At 38.9% G+C, this 15,968-nt stretch overlaps 1 protein-coding gene across 1 annotated transcript in view; it reads left to right on the forward strand.

The window, feature by feature from the left end:
- ADAM9 (ADAM metallopeptidase domain 9) overlaps positions 1-15,968 on the forward strand; it is a 97,642-nt gene that overhangs the window by 54,549 nt on the left and 27,125 nt on the right. The window contains exons 13-16 of the mRNA XM_037055422.1: positions 319-411; positions 1,608-1,803; positions 9,026-9,131; positions 15,242-15,425. Coding sequence (XP_036911317.1) covers positions 319-411; positions 1,608-1,803; positions 9,026-9,131; positions 15,242-15,425 — 579 coding nt within the window. The remainder of the gene's footprint in view (positions 1-318; positions 412-1,607; positions 1,804-9,025; positions 9,132-15,241; positions 15,426-15,968) is intronic.

The following is a 15,968-nucleotide window of genomic DNA, read 5'->3' on the forward strand; positions in this document are numbered from 1 at the left end:
TCCTGGATTTCTAGCCTCCAGAACTGTGACGTCATGAATTTCTTTTGCTCAAGCTGTCATCTGTGGTATCTCGTTCCGGCAGTTCCAGGAGGCAAAGACGCACACTCTCTGATTTCAGTCCTTGGATGTATGTTGAAACCTCAATAGTTGTAGCTAAAGAGCCGCTGACAAATCTGGAAGGATAGTGACTGTTTCCAGAGACTAACTGTTATAGCCAGGTTAGAAAGAAGTGGATTTGGGGTCTAAGATAAGAATTTTATTAATGAATATCGATGACAGTGCATCCTTTCTTTACTGACAGTCATTTTCTCTTCCCAGGAATGTGAATTGGACCCTTGTTGTGAAGGAAGTACTTGTAAGCTTAAATCATCCGCTGACTGTGCCTATGGAGACTGTTGCAAAGACTGTCGGGTAAGAAATTCATTCATATTTTGAACAAAAATAGAAAAAGAAAAAATATGTATTTATCAGAATTGGTTTTCTCTGATCTCTAAAAGAGCACTATTTTTGTTACATGATTAATTACACGAGAAGTTTTATACCGCTTGTTTGCAGTTTTGCATCACATTTTTTATGACAAATAGTCTAATGAGATTTCCTAAGTAGAAACATTTTTTTCTGATTTTAAGAATAATCTGTGTTTTGTCCTGGCTGAGTGGATTGAGTGCGGGCTGCGAACCAAAGGGTCACCAGTTCGATTCCCAGTCGGGGCACATGCCTGGGTTGCAGGCCAGGTCCTCGGTGGGGGCCATGTAGGAGGCAACCACACATTGATGTTTCTCTAACTCTCTCCCTCCCTTTCCCTGTGTAAAAATAAATAAAATCTTTAAAAAAAGGAATAATCTGTGTTTTTAAAAAATTCAACAGTACCAAAGTATAGAAAGCAGATAGTGAAAGACTGTCATTTTAACCCTTGTCAGTTAGCCATTGTTGATAAAATACTATTAATGTAGTTACTTTTTCCTGTATAAATGTGATTGTGAGTGTGTGTGTATGTGTGTAGTGGGTAAATGGGTAAACAAAGATATGTATTTTTCCTATTTGCAGTTTAATAAGATACAGTGGACTTTCTCCCATTTATGTAGTTAGTACTTCTTTGTGTGGCTGTACTGTGATTTCTTAGTCAATTAATGATGGTCACCGAGATTGCTTCCTGTTTTTGTTTATAATTAGAATTGTTGGGGCAGAGCATGAGTGTTAATAATTTTTGACACAATTTTTGACACACATTTTACGTACTTTCCACAGATGTGACATTCTGTACCCACAAGTGTAATAATATGCTATCAACTAATGTTAACATTAGTTGCTAGCAAGTGTTATGATCCTGGCTAGTTTGATAGATCAGTTTAATGTGCTTTTATATATTTGTTTAATTTTGCATTTCTTTTGATTGCCAATAAGGCAATCAAAATGAATATTTTTTCATTTTCTGTATTTTGTGACTTTTATGAATTGCCTATTATTGGCCTCTGTTTATTAAATATTGGGATATTTAATTTTTTGTTGTTAGCAATTTTATAGATATAGATACTGTGGTTTCTAATCTGATTAATTTGTGGGAATTGTCCTGATATTCCCATTTCATTTGAATCCTGTTACCCTAGTTTCTTCCTGGAGGTACTTTATGTCGAGGAAAATCCAATGAATGTGATGTTCCAGAATATTGCAATGGGTCTTCTCAGTTCTGCCAGCCAGACGTTTTCATTCAGAACGGATATCCTTGCCAGAATAACAAAGCCTATTGTTACAACGGCATGTGCCAGTATTACGATGCTCAGTGTCAAGTCATCTTTGGCTCAAGTAAGCTGTTTTATTCATAATCGATTGTTTTGGTTTTATTTATTTATTTTTAGTTTATGTTAAAAGTGTTAATAAGAAATTATTGCTAAGTTGAAATATTTTTGTTTCCTCTCTCCTATCACACTTCCTTTGTTCTTTATGGGTGATCATGGTCATGAATTTGATGTGCCCAAATTCAGTTGGCAATTTTTGTTGTTACTCTCTATCACCCCTCTAGTCTATGCATATAAACAGTATATGCATGTGTATATATGTATATTTTAGTTTTAATCATTCCATTTTATTGATACATTTAGATCATTGTGCATTAAAATATTGTATGATATAAATATAATCTGTTCTCTTATTAATAGGTATCTAGGATGTTTAAATTTTTTTCTAATTCTCTTCTTAAAGTTTTTATTTTTGTTAAAGTTATTTTACACATAAAGATCCATATTATTTACAAGGTTTTTTGAAAAAAATTAAGTGGACTGTATGTAATATCTCTATCCCTTAAGGCAACCACTTTGCCATATGTAGCTGACTATATTTTTCACTTGCTCAGTCCAGGTCTTTAGATGATCTCTCGATAATGCTACTTTTTTATTTTTTTCCATGCTAGGCCTTAAATATTAATTTCTCATCATGGAGAATAACTCAATTTTTTCTATTTTAAGTCTTGCCAACACTTATCACATTGATGCTCATTTTTTATTCTTCATTCTTTTAATGTGAATTCATTATAACTTTAGTTATGGCAGTGATGATTGTTGTGGTATTTTGATTTATAAGAAGAAATATGTGTTTAGTCTTCATGTATTTTCTGGCAGGGGGCTTCTGAAACTCTTGGAATTTTCTAAGTGATGTGATGGGAGCCGTAAAAGTGACGTTTGTTTATGGAATGAGGTGACTTGTAGAAGGTACTACCTAACTAAAGGGGGCTGGTGTCCTGGGGAACCAACCATGTGCTTGGAGGGTTGGAAAGGGAGAGGGAATGGAGATCGAGGTCATCACAGGTGGCCAGTGATTTAATGTGTGTCCTGAAGCCGCATAAAATCCTCAAATGATAGGGTTTGGAGAGCTTCCAGCTTGGTGAACGTGTGGGTATGCAGGTTGAGTGTCGCGTTTGTGGCGGACATGGAAGCTCTGTGCCCTTTCCCTGTGCGTGTCTTTTATCTGGCTGTTCCTGAGTTACATCCTTCCATAATAATCTAATAACCTAGTAAGTGAAAAGATTATCTGAGCTCTGTGGGCCACTCTAGCAAATGAGACCGAGGAAGGGATTGCGGAAACCTCTGATCTAGAGCTTGCTGGCCCAAAGCACAGGTAACAATCTGGGCTTGCATTTGGTGCCTGAAGTGGGGACAGAGCAGTGGGGAGGATGGTCTTGAGATGTGACTGAGCCTTTTAATCTGTAGTATCAGAATTGAGTAGAATTGTCAGAGAATTGCTTGGTTTTGTGAAAAAATATGCACACAGGACACCTGAGTACTTTGTAATAATCACATTAATGCTGTTCCCAGCTGAGTAAGCTGCAGTTGCTTTCTTGCCTTTTATTTTCTTTGGAGTTAATAATCTTTACTCCCTCTCTCTCCCTGGGTTTGGTTAGTTTTTTGTATTCTTATTAGTAATTGAACTGCAGATTGTTCACCAGTGGCCTTGTCTTACCTTGAGGTGATTGGAAGCATCTGTATTCTGCTAATTTCACCTTGTCTGAAGAAGTCTGACTTGGAGGCCCCTGATTCTCCTTAGTCTTGACTGGTTGTTCTGTCTTCAGAGAAACAGAACCAATAGGGGGACACACACACACACACACACACACACACACACACACACGGTTTTTTTTGTAAGGAATTGGCTCACACAGGCATGGAGACTGGTAGATCCCAGATCTGCAGGGTAGTCAGCAAGCTGTAGAGTCACAAGAGCCAATGGTATGGTTCTGGGACAAAGGCGGGCAGGCCTGAGACCCAGGAAGGCGGGATGATTCAGTTCAGGGCTGAAGGTGGGGAGGAAGCCAATGTCCCAGTCTGAAGGTCCTCAGGAAGAATTCCTTCATACTCAGGGAAAGTTAGCTTTTTTGTTCCCTGTAGTCTTTCAGCTGAGTGGATGAGGTTCACACACACTGGAGAGGATGATCTGCTTTACTTGATATGCCATTTAAATATTAATCTCATCCACAAACACTATTACAGAATAATGTAGAATAATGTTTGACCAAATGTCTGGACATGCTGTGACCTAGTCAAGTAGGCACGTAAAATTAATGGCCACGAGTCCACCCCTTGTCAACCTGTCACCCTTATGTATCTCCTTCTGCCATATGTAATCTCCAAAAGGAGAAAATAACAAGGTCATACTTCTACTTAACTGGGAATGCACTACGCCTTTTCTTAGAGGAAGAAGTAAAGTCCTTGAGTGATGTTTATTCTTCTTGATAACCCCAACTTAAATGCTAGAATGTAAACTTAACAATACTTATATCATCATATAAAGTCAATACATCTCATGTTACATGAGAAGGGGATAAGAGAGGAAAGAAAACAAGGATATTTTATATATATTAACAAATAAATTTATTATAACAAAAAAGAATATTCACAACAATTAATGTCCTATAACTGGTCATGTAATCATAGCTGGCTTGTGATTTTTACCAGCTTTCTTCATTACCAGTCCATATGTCCCAGCTGGTCATGTTCTTTACCTGGTGGGGTGACCCATACCTCCATTCCCGAAGGCTATGGCCATTAATAGTACTACATGGATAGGGTTGTTGTGGTTTTCCATTGGCCTTAGTGACAGAGCCTGGCAGTACTAAAAACACCCTGAAGGATCTCCTACGTGTCTTGAACTCTTTCTTCCCCCCACTGTGGAGTAGTTGTCCGGGTTCCCCTTGGTAGTCAGGATCGATCACCCTGGCCAGGGACTCTCTTCTTTGCCTGTTCATTTACAGGCATAAGGATTCTGAAGAGGCTGGGTAGCAGACTTAACTTCCAGTTCAGTGCAGTCATTGTTGTGACGTTTGGAAGCATTCCTCCCTTTGGAATTAAGACTTCCAGGCTAGCACAGTGTAAGGTCCTGGGAACTAGAAGCAAAAATTTTGCCAGTGGGTCAATAGGAGAAATTGTAAGTGGTTCCACTCTCACTTCCACCCATTAATTCCTGGACCCATGAATCCAAGCTCTGGGAGAAACAACCATGTACTGGATACTGATGCAGAGCATTTGTAGCCTTCTGGGGAACCTTGCCCCTTCCTGCAACCTTTTGCCACCCAGCTGGCCCTGTCACCTCTTCGAAAGGCTGTGCCACCATCCCATCAAAGCAGCCGTATCAAGGTGGTGAGGAATGGGGTAAGACCAGTGAATTCCACGAACAAGGGCTCATTGTCACACTTAATTTGCTGTGAAGTGAGTTCTTCAATGAGAAACAAATCTGTGTGCAATACCACGATGGTAGATAAGGCATTTTATTAATCATGGAGCGTAGTTTTGGTGAAAATGCTGCATGCATGGAGAGCACTTCTTGTCCAGAGTAAGTTTTTGTTCCAGTAAGAACGAAGCCTCCTGCCATGATGGAAAGGGTCCAGTTGGATAACCCTTCCACTGGGTAGCTGGCTGGTCTCCAGAGGAGCGGCGCATATGGAGGACTCAGCGCTGGTCTCCGCTGCCGGCAGATCGGATGCTCAGCAGTGGCTGTAGCCGGGCTGGCTTTGATGAGTGCAACCCACGCTGCTGAGCCTGCGCATGGTCTCCATCAGTGTCACTGTGACCCATCGCTCATGACCCTACTGGGCGATGACTGGGATGACTGTGGAAGGAGGTTGAGTGGTATCCATAGAACAGATAGGATAGTTACCCTATCCACTCGATTATTAAAATTCTGCCCTGCTGAGGTCACTTTGTGGTGAGCGTTAGCGTGGGGTACAAACATCTTGTGTTTTGCCTGTAAAGAGCTATCTTGTGAAATCTTGTAGAAGGGAAAGGTGATTATAATCCTTGCAAATTAGGCCAGGATATGGGGCTGGAGAGCTGCTATCCCCCTAAGAGAAGACAGTGAAAGCGTATCACTATTGGCCTTCTGGCTGACAACAGACTGCTTCTGGTGGTCCTTACTGACTGGCACGTAGAAGAAAAGCATATGTCAATTGAATAGCTGTATACCACGTACCAGAAGATGCGTTAACTTGCTCAAACAGTGAAACCAAAATTGGCACAGGAGGTGTCACTACAGTCCACTCTGGCAAAGCTTATGATAATCCACCGCCATTCTGCAGGATCCCCTTGCCTTCTGCTCAGGCCCAGTACGTGAGTTGAATTGGAATGTGCTGGGAGTCGCCACCCCCGAATCTTTCTTGCCCTTGGTGGTGGTTATCATCTCTGCAGTCTTCCCAGGATTGCGATACTCTCTGATTTCCTCTTCCTCTGTTAGAGACAGTTTCAGTGGCTTCTACTTGGCCTTTCCCATCATAATAGCCCTCACTCCACAGGTCAGGGAACCAATGTGGGGATTCTGCCAGCTGCTATTATGGTGAGCGACCTCCAGACCCCCTACCACTGCTGCTGGGGGCCCAGGTACTTCCACTGCATTTAAGGTTCCCAGTTCAGTGCCTGTAGGTCCCAGTGTAAAGCGGCCTACAGAGAAGAGAGGTCACAGAGTTATTCAGGTGTGCTGGGGCTTCCCTCACGATTTATTTCTCGTCACGGTGAAAGGTGTGTCTTCTGGACCCTCTCAGAGTGAGTAGGTTTTAAATGGAAAATCCATGATAGCATTACAAGCTCGGTTAAATTCATGGATCTGTTTTCTATATTAAGCTAAGGCAGGTCCAGTGTTTTCAACTCACTCACTGTGGGCCGCCTTTTGGTTCATATTTCAGCCAACCAACCTCACAAACTGTTGGACGCCTTAGCTCCCCTTGCTGCAACATGAAATGCAGAATCTCTGCCCATGTAAATAAGTTTGACCTGATTAATCTTTTTTTCTTAACCATTATCTCATTTAATATTTAATATTAATTCTCCCACATGTTCTCCGTATTTCTATGTGTATAAATTTGAAAACCCAAATAATTTGATTGGTGTGTAGCATACCTTCTTATGGGTCATGTCACCTTTAGGGGGTTGCCGAGACTTGAGTCTAATTAGAGGTCTCAAAGCAACGCGGGGAGGTGGGGGGTCCTGAGGTCCCTCACCATTGTCTTGCATGGTGACTTCCTCAGGGATGCCCTCACAATTTCCTCATGCAGTACATGCTTAATCCCCTTAGGTGAAGGTGGAGAGGCTGCTTCCCTGACAAAGGCGACTCTCCAGAATTGAGGGGCTCAGTGTCCCCAGCTTCATCAGGATCTCCCCGTGCATTTCCATTCAACTTTCAGGGTCTCATTCTTTCACAACCACTGCCCTCAACCTAGTGACAGATACCCTTGAGGCTGGGAGTCCATCTTGGGTTGTAATTCAGCCAGTTGGAGAACGAGATTCAGGGTTTGATTTTTAGCCACTTCAGCTCTGTCACTCCAGGGGATATTAAGGGTCTTTTTCAGGTCACACGAGCTTTCAGATTATTTATAGAGTGATTAAGCTGGGAATTTGAGTACCTGAGCTTATCCTTTTAACCCCTACCTTGTCTGGTGATACCAGGGGCGATCAGCCAATCTGATACAGTTATTGGGTGTTTGCCAAAAATGCTGGGTTTGTGCTCTGGCCACATGGCTCGGCTGGCTGAAGTGGACTTGATTTCTGGTCAGGGCACACACCTAAGTTACGGGTTTGATCCCAGGTTGGGGTGTCAGGGTGTGAATGAGAGCTAACTGATCAATGTTTCTCTCTGTAAAATCAATAAAACATATCCTCAGGTGAAGATTTAAAAAAATGCTGGATTTATTTCTTTGAAGCTAGAGTTGTGCGTTTTGACCAGACTTCTGCTCTCTTTCGTTTCTGTGGTACTCCTAAGCAGGAGGACAGGGGACTGTTGAAGAATTAAACGGGACTTATTTCTGCCAGTCAGGCTGTGGGACAAGAGTGGCAGAGATCTGTTGACTTCTAATACACCTGTTTTGTGGAAATAGGCAGGTTCTTCCAGACTAGAAAAAGTAATTTTACAAGGTCATCTTACTGGAGTAAATATGGTTATTTAGCAAAGATCTTACAGAGGCCTGCAAAAAAAAATGTCTAAGACTAAAAGAACTGATTTTTTCTTTGGAGATTATCTGAAGTTTTTATAGCTGTTTCCATTCTGTAGAAGAGCTTTGCTAGGGATATTGCCATATGACCTCTCTCCCATGCAAGTGGTCTGCATTCAGTGTTCGTACTACTTGGTCCTCTGCCTCATTTTTGGTCCAAGTCCTTTCACTTGTATCCATTTTCTTTTAAACTAAATCACTTAGCGTTAGATGTATAAGATAAACAAGTGAATTTTGTGTGTTAGATAGAAAGTACTTGCATTTTGGCATAAAATATTTATAAATTAAACATTTTTAGAAATGTGTAATTAAGTGGAAAAAAACTGAACATTAAGTGATACATGCATAAAATAGAAGGAAGCAAGAATGGTTTGATACTTTATCAGCTGCCATGGCTAGGAATGGCTTATCATTACTAGGAATACCTGAATTAAGCCTCTATATAGGGTAAATTAAAAAAAACAAATAATGATAGTCGGCAATATTTTCCTGAACCCTTCCCCACCTGATTTATCCAGACTGCAGTAGATGTGTGTTTGAGAACAGTGAGAATGACTATGCTGAAAATGCTGCCCATACTGTGTGTGGGTTTTAATTTACTTATCGTTTCATCTTACTTAATGACACCTTGTTTAGGCTAACTTTTAAGTGCAATCTAAACTTTACTTTTACAGTTGGTTGTTAAGTATAAAATGTGGAACAAAACATGTTTTATCTGCCCTGGTTGGTGTAGCTCAGCGGATTGAGCACCCGCCTGCGAACCAAAGGGTCATGGGTTCTGTGCTCAGATCAAGGCACATGGCTGGGTTGTGGGCCAGCGTCCCAGTAGGGGGCGCACAAGAGGCAACCACACATTGATGCTTCCCTTTCTTTTCTCCCTCCTTTCCCCTCTGTCTAAAACTAAATAGAATATTTAAAAAAGTGTTTTATCTGTAAGGCCTGTGATGTTTGCAAAGGCATTGAGGCAGTTCATCCAGGTGTGTGGACTCTCATAGATAATACTTTTATTTCTGAGTTAAATTGCCATCACATTATTAAAAAAAAACTTTTTTAATGTTACAGAAGCCAAGGCTGCGCCCAAAGATTGCTTCATTGATGTGAATTCTAAAGGTGACAGATTTGGCAATTGTGGTTTCTCTGGCAATGAATACAAGAAGTGTGCCACTGGGTAAGTGCTGGCAAGATTCTAAAGCAATTAGAAAGATTACAAGACCAATCATCTTTTATAACTCCTTGTGACTGCCAATTTCTCCCCCTTGAGTACCTAGCTTTTCAGGTTTACAATATTGCAACACAAGGTTTCTGAGAGACTCTGAACAGAACTGGTAAAAGAAGTTATCCCTTTTGACATTACCTACCTGAAGCCAATGGTTTTTAGAATCTTAGTTTGTTTATCTGTGTTCTGCAGTGAGAACCCCAAATAAACACTCTTCTTCCTCTTTCTTCCTTTCATTAAAAGGTTATGCTGTTAAATCCATAGAGGTACAGAATTTTGTATTTTGTTATTTTCTTCTAGCTCTGTAATTTAAAAGTGACAAATTAAAACCCTTTTTCTTTAACAAAATTTTTTAATTGTCGTTCAGTTATGGTTGTCCTGCCTTTTCTCCCATTGCTCACCCCTATGAAACCCCTTTTCTACATTTGCTTGTATAAAAATTAATAATATTAAAATTGCAAATGAGAAAAAAGTCATCCATAATCTCAAACTATGTTATTTGTGAATTCCAGCGTATATCTTTTTTGTTTCTGTACGCTGTACATGCACACACTATCACATAATTGGAATGATGTTATAATGCTGTGTATCTCTTTTCACTCCATCTCCTACTCTGACAGTTAAGCCAAGCAATAGTGAAGCAATGCTTCTGCAGTAGTGAAGCAATGCTTACTAAGAAGAAATAGCAACAGCGACCTTCGTATCACTAAATCCAGCAGAGGTTTTTAGGTCTACTTGACGTTTCTGTGGCCTTCAACTATATTGACCAGTTTCTCCTTGGAGAAACCTTTTTCCTTGGCTTTTGTGTAGAATGTTCTTCTAGTATTTTTTATGGGTTTCTGGATGCTCCTTCAGTGTGTTTATTTGTAGGATCACCTTTCTGTACCCATCCATTAAATGCTATGAAATGCTTCAGCTGTACTGGCCTACCTTCTGCCTTGCCATGTGCTGTTCCTTCTGCCTGGCCTGCTTGCTCCACCCTGCTGATCTCAGTTCAAGTATAACTTCCCTAAGGAACACTTTCTCAGATATTCCTTATAGGTGTTCTTAGTACGTTTTGTGAAACTGTAAAACAGTAGATTGAAGGCAGTTAAAAAACAAGAAAGAATTTCAAAAGGGGTTATGAACATAATCATTTCGAATACATCTTATATATAGTCTCAAAAGTAGTTGTAGATATAAATTCCCTTGCATTTATACAGCACTGTTTTTCTGGGGTAAGTCAAACTATTATTCTTAATAAGTTTATAGTATATTTACCATGGGAATATTTTATATTCAAACTAGCTAATGGGTGGAGAATTAGTTTGAATGAACTGAGCTAGCACCTTGGGATAAGTGAATTAATGCAGACTTAGAGTTTGCTGGACATTCATTATTATTCTCTCTAGTCTGGTTATATTTCCATCATTTTATGAATATCCTGATAAAATATAGAAATTATACATATGAAACTTATAAAGTACTGGGTAGCTGATTTGAAAAACATTTTATAATAGTTTAATAAGTATATATAATAAAGATAATATAATCAATCTAGTCATTAGGAATACACATCTGAAGTTGGATTCTTTACATTTGAATTCTGCTTTAACCACTGAAGATATCTGAGACTTTGGACATGTTCTTTTAATTGTTTACCTCATTTTTCACTTCTGTAAAGTGAGAATAAAAGTGATACCTATTTCTCAGTGTCATTTGGAAGACTGAATGAGTTGATGGAAGTTAGCATTGAGTTTGTTGTTGGGTTCATCATCACCATCAGCATCACCTCTACAATCATCTTCATCGTAGAAAATGTATACAAACTAGAATAGTGTAAAGAAAGTGATCATATTTGTCCCTGTTATTTAGCCATACTTTCTTAAATTTTTGTTGAATGTCATTCTCCTGTGTTCATCATATATATATACACATATGTGTACTCAGACACACATGTACACATATAAACAAAATTGTATATTATGACTAATACTATTTTATAAATTGATGTATTCACTTTCCACTTTATTAAAAGCATTTATAATATGCACCCAGCTTCTTTGAATCATTTCCTTATGTTAGAAATTTACATTTTTTCTAGTAATTTGCTATTTTAAATAAGGCCATGTTAAATTCAGTTTAGGTATTTGTTTATTTCTCTGAATGTTTCCAGAGACTTTTCTTAGTCAAAGAATATGGAGAATAATTTTAAGGGTCTTTATAGATACTTCTAAATTGACCGTCAAAATGTTTAGCTGATTTATATGACCAATGCCCTCTCACCAGTGCCAGAGTATTATCTTAAAAATGCTTTTCCAATTTGTTATATTAGATAGGTATTTTATTTTTGTTTCAACTGAATTTGTAAATAATTACTTATTTTTATTGTTGGTTATTCAAAAAATGTTTAAAGGGATACAGAGAAAATGTGGCTTCCACCACTATACTCTTTTCCCCTGTTCTTACTCTCCCTCCCTGTACCTATTGCTTTTAGCTTCATGAGTGTCTTTGCCTGAATTTCTTTAAGCACAAACATAACCTCGTCCCCACCCCACTTCCGCCCTCTGCTGTGTGCACTGAGACATTGTTCTGCATGTGTTGTCCTGTTTCACTGAGAGCTGTCTTCTCCTTTAGTACATAGGTGGCGTCATCCTGTTAAACTTCGTAAATGAAAATTTTCAAATATACAGAGGAGTAGAAAGCGTAGTATGATGAAAATCCATATATCCTAGATTAGAACATTGTGAATATTTTACCATATTTACTTTGTGTAGACTTTGCTGAACCATTTGCAAGTAAATTACAGACATTAGGATATTTCGCTCCTAAATTCCTCAGTTTTCATCTCTATTATAAAAGGCCATTGATAATAGCATTATCCTACCTAAGAACATTGACAGTTTTCTAGTATCGTGCACTGCCTGGTCAATATTAACATTTTTCCAATTACCCTCAAATTGCCTTTCATAGCTATTTTTTTCTTGTACCAGGACTTAGTTAAGGATCACACATTGTAGTTATTTGTCATGTCACTTAAGTCACTTTTCATATAAAATATTATTCTTCACTGAGGAGATGACTGGGCCAGTCATTCTGGTTCTGTTCGATAGCTTCTCAGTGTTGCTTAACTTGTGTCTCTACTCCCTGAATTTTTTATGAATCTGAAGTTAAATCTAAGTTCTTAATTAGATTTAGGTGAAACACTTGGGGGAAGACTACTTTAAGTTGTGCTTTATATCAAGAAGACTGTTTTATTATTAAGGTCTGTTTTGTTAACAGAGTTACTAAGTGGCAATGACCAGAGCTTATAGTTATGTTTTTCTCATTGCAATTCCGAGGTAGTACGTGGAGCGATGATGTTGTACCATATGCATACTCAGCTCCCCACTGTGTTTTACTTGATGGTTTTACCTGCACTGATGATCCTTGCCTGAAGTAATTACTCTACTGAGACTTGTAGTAGAATATCTTTTATGAATATAACAAGGAGAGGCTCTTATCTTTGTTGGCTGTTTATATTCTTATTTTGTGAATAGCCTATTTCCATGCATTTTTGCTATTTTTTTCTGTTGAAGCAGCTATAGTTTTCTTATTGATATGTAACAACTTTGTATGTATTAAGAGTTCAGTTGATTCTTGAACAACATGGGGATCTGGGGTGCTGACCCGCCACATAGTCAGAACTTTGTGACTTCCCTCAAACTTTACTACTGGTAGCTTACTGTTGACTGGAAACAGTACTGATAACATAAACAGTTGATTAACACATATTTTGTATTTAATATGCATTATATATGTGTGTTCTTACAATAAAGAAGCTAGCTAGAGAAAAGAATATATCACTAAGAAAATCATAAGGAAAGGAAAATACGTTTATAGTATTCATTGAAAAAAAAACACTGTATAAGTGGACCTGTGCAGTTCAAACCCATGTTGTTCAAGGGTCAAGTGTATTTTCTTTCTTTTTTTTTTAAAGAATATTTTACTCATTATCCTATTATAGTTGTCCCATTCTTTTTTCTCCCCTTTGTACCCCTCTGTCCAGTAACCCCATTCCCTCCAGCATTCCCCCTGTTCATGTCCATGGGTCGCACATACAAGTTCTTTCACTTCTCCATTTCCTGTACTGTTTTCAGCCTTTCCCTGTCTACTTTGTACCTACCAATTATGCTTCTTTTTCCCTGTACCTTTCCCCCCATTCTCCTCTTTCTTCCTCCCTGCTGATAACCCTCCATGCGATCTCCACTTCTGTGATTCTGTTCCTGTTCTAGTTGTTTGCTTAGTTTACTTTCTTTTAGATTCAGTTGTTGATAGTTGTATGTTTGTTGTCATTTAACTATTCATAGTTTTGATCTTCTTCTTTTTCTTAGATAAATGCTTTTAACATTTCATATAACAAGGGCTTGGTGATGATGAACTCCTCTAACTTGACCTTATCTGGGAAGCACTTTATCTGCCTTTCTGTTCTGAATGATAGCTTTGCTGCATAGAGTAATCTTGGATGTAGATCCTTGCCTTTCATGACTTTGAATACTTGATTCCAGCTCCTTCTTGTCTGCAAGATTCTTTTGAGAAATCAGCTGATAGCTTTTCAAACTCCAGTGTGCCACCGAGACTACAGATGACACACTGAGTGTGTCATAGCAGCATGAACCTCGGAGGGCTCCACCAGGGGTTAACTGGGGTCTGCTTTCCGCTGTGCTTTGCTCTAGCGGTTTTTCATGTCAGACTCCAAATACCCATGTGAGATGGGCACTTATCTCTTGTTTTTCAGATGAAAGACCGAAGCTTAGAAAATTTAAGCACTTTAATCAAGTTACCCAGTGAATAGCTGGTGACATAAGATAAATGAAAGTTGGGACAAAGTGACTAACTTTTGAGTGCAGGACAGGAGGAAGAGGAGATGTAATAGCAGTCTTTACAGAGGTTTAACTAGTGATAAGTTCAAGGGCATTAAGAATGTATTACATATTGATGTAGTTACCACAAAAGCACCTATAGTCTTGGGTTTAATAAAAGTGTGGCATGTAGAATAAAGGAGATAGAGAGAGAACCATTTTGATCTTCTTTGGTCAGGCTGTAACGGAAATTCGTGCTCCACTCTGAGCTCCGTGCTTCAGAGGCAGCAACACAAACTGGGACATATTTAGAAAAGACCTTCCTTGTTGCATGAGAAATGGCCGTAGGCTGTCGCACTGGTGAAGTCAGTCATGAGGAGCTTCGTTGTAAGTGTCCTAGAATAGCCGCCCTGGGGAAGAAGGAAAAGACATCATCTGTGGTCTCATGTGGAAGATCTGGGACCAAGGAGGGAAAGTTACAGGGAGATAGAGTTTAACTCAAGAAGCGAAGGGAAGTTATAGAAGCTAGAAAGGGAATTTTTAGGAGGTCACAAGTTAGAGAAATTGGAAAACAATATCCTATCATGACTATAATGGCAGTGATACCACAGAGGAGAGGCAGGTGTAGGGTAGGTGCTTGAATCAGAAGGTAATTAAGTAGGAGATTTCAATACAGAGTCATAAAAGTTGATGTTAGGCGTACTTACTGTGTTGTTAAAGGCTTTAGGAAGGGCGTTTAACTCACACAGCCTTGGTGTATTGATGAATTACGATTGAGTCTTCAAGTAAGTAATAACCAAGCCAAGAATGCCGGAGTCCTTTCTTAGTTATTTTACACTACAGAATCTAGTTACCATCATTCTTTAAGAAGGCACAATTGAATTTTGATGTAGTTCTATTATTTTCTGGGTATAATATTTATAAAGTTATATTTGTAAGAAACTATTAGTTAGACTTTTGAACCCTAGCAGATAGCGAAGAGGGATTAGGTGTGAAGAAAGAATCATCGGCACTGCCTGGTACCCTACTAATTTGCATCCTAGCATCCATTTGTTTCTGTTCTTCTCTGCCATATTTAAAGAAAGTTGCTTTGATCTCTGTTGCTCTCATACACTTTTTCTGTTGAGATCCCCTTCCACTAAATAGCAGAACACTTTCTGTCTGTGCCTATAGAAATATAATTTTTCTTTTGCATCTACAGCAGGTGCATTTTATGTTTGAATTATTTTTTAATCTTTATAGGAATGCTTTGTGTGGGAAGCTTCAGTGTGAGAATGTACAAGACATGCCTGTGTTTGGAATTGTGCCTGCTATTATTCAGACTCCCAGCGGAGGCACCAAATGTTGGGGTGTGGATTTTCAGCTAGGATCAGATGTTCCAGATCCTGGGATGGTGAATGAAGGCACAAAATGCGACACTGGAAAGGTAACTAAAATGTTTCCTATTTACAAAGTAAAATTTACAAAATCATTATGCAAAGTAAGTGATTGATCTTTTTTGATTATGAAAGAAATCTATGTTTATTATAGAAATTTGGGAAAATAGGAAGCCACCAAGAGCAAAATTAAGAATGACTATACTTTTATTATCCAGATTTTTTCATGTATCATAACTAATGGTTTCTGTGTTGCCATATATTGTGCATACCCCGCCCCCCATCGATGTGCTATAATTTATTAGTCAGTCTGCCATTATTGGGACACTTAGGTGATTTCCAGGGGTGTGTGAATGTGTGTGTGTGTGAGCATCCATGTGTGTCTCTGTGCTAGAAATCTCACAGTGTTTGTCCTGCCCATGCTCCCTGCTATCCCGACCGACTACAGTGTTTGGATCAGATACGAGCCAGGAGTGAGCCATCATCTCCTGACTTAATGCCAGTAGTTCCATTTGAGAAGATGAACTAGGCCAAATTCCTTTTTTGTTTGGAATGTGTAATTAAAAAAAGGTAATTAAGGATAGGGCAGAGAC

Source organism: Sturnira hondurensis, unplaced genomic scaffold (assembly GCF_014824575.4).
Source record: "Sturnira hondurensis isolate 20B ecotype Veracruz unplaced genomic scaffold, ASM1482457v3 Scaffold0008640, whole genome shotgun sequence".
Classification (NCBI taxonomy): Eukaryota; Metazoa; Chordata; class Mammalia; order Chiroptera; family Phyllostomidae; genus Sturnira; species Sturnira hondurensis.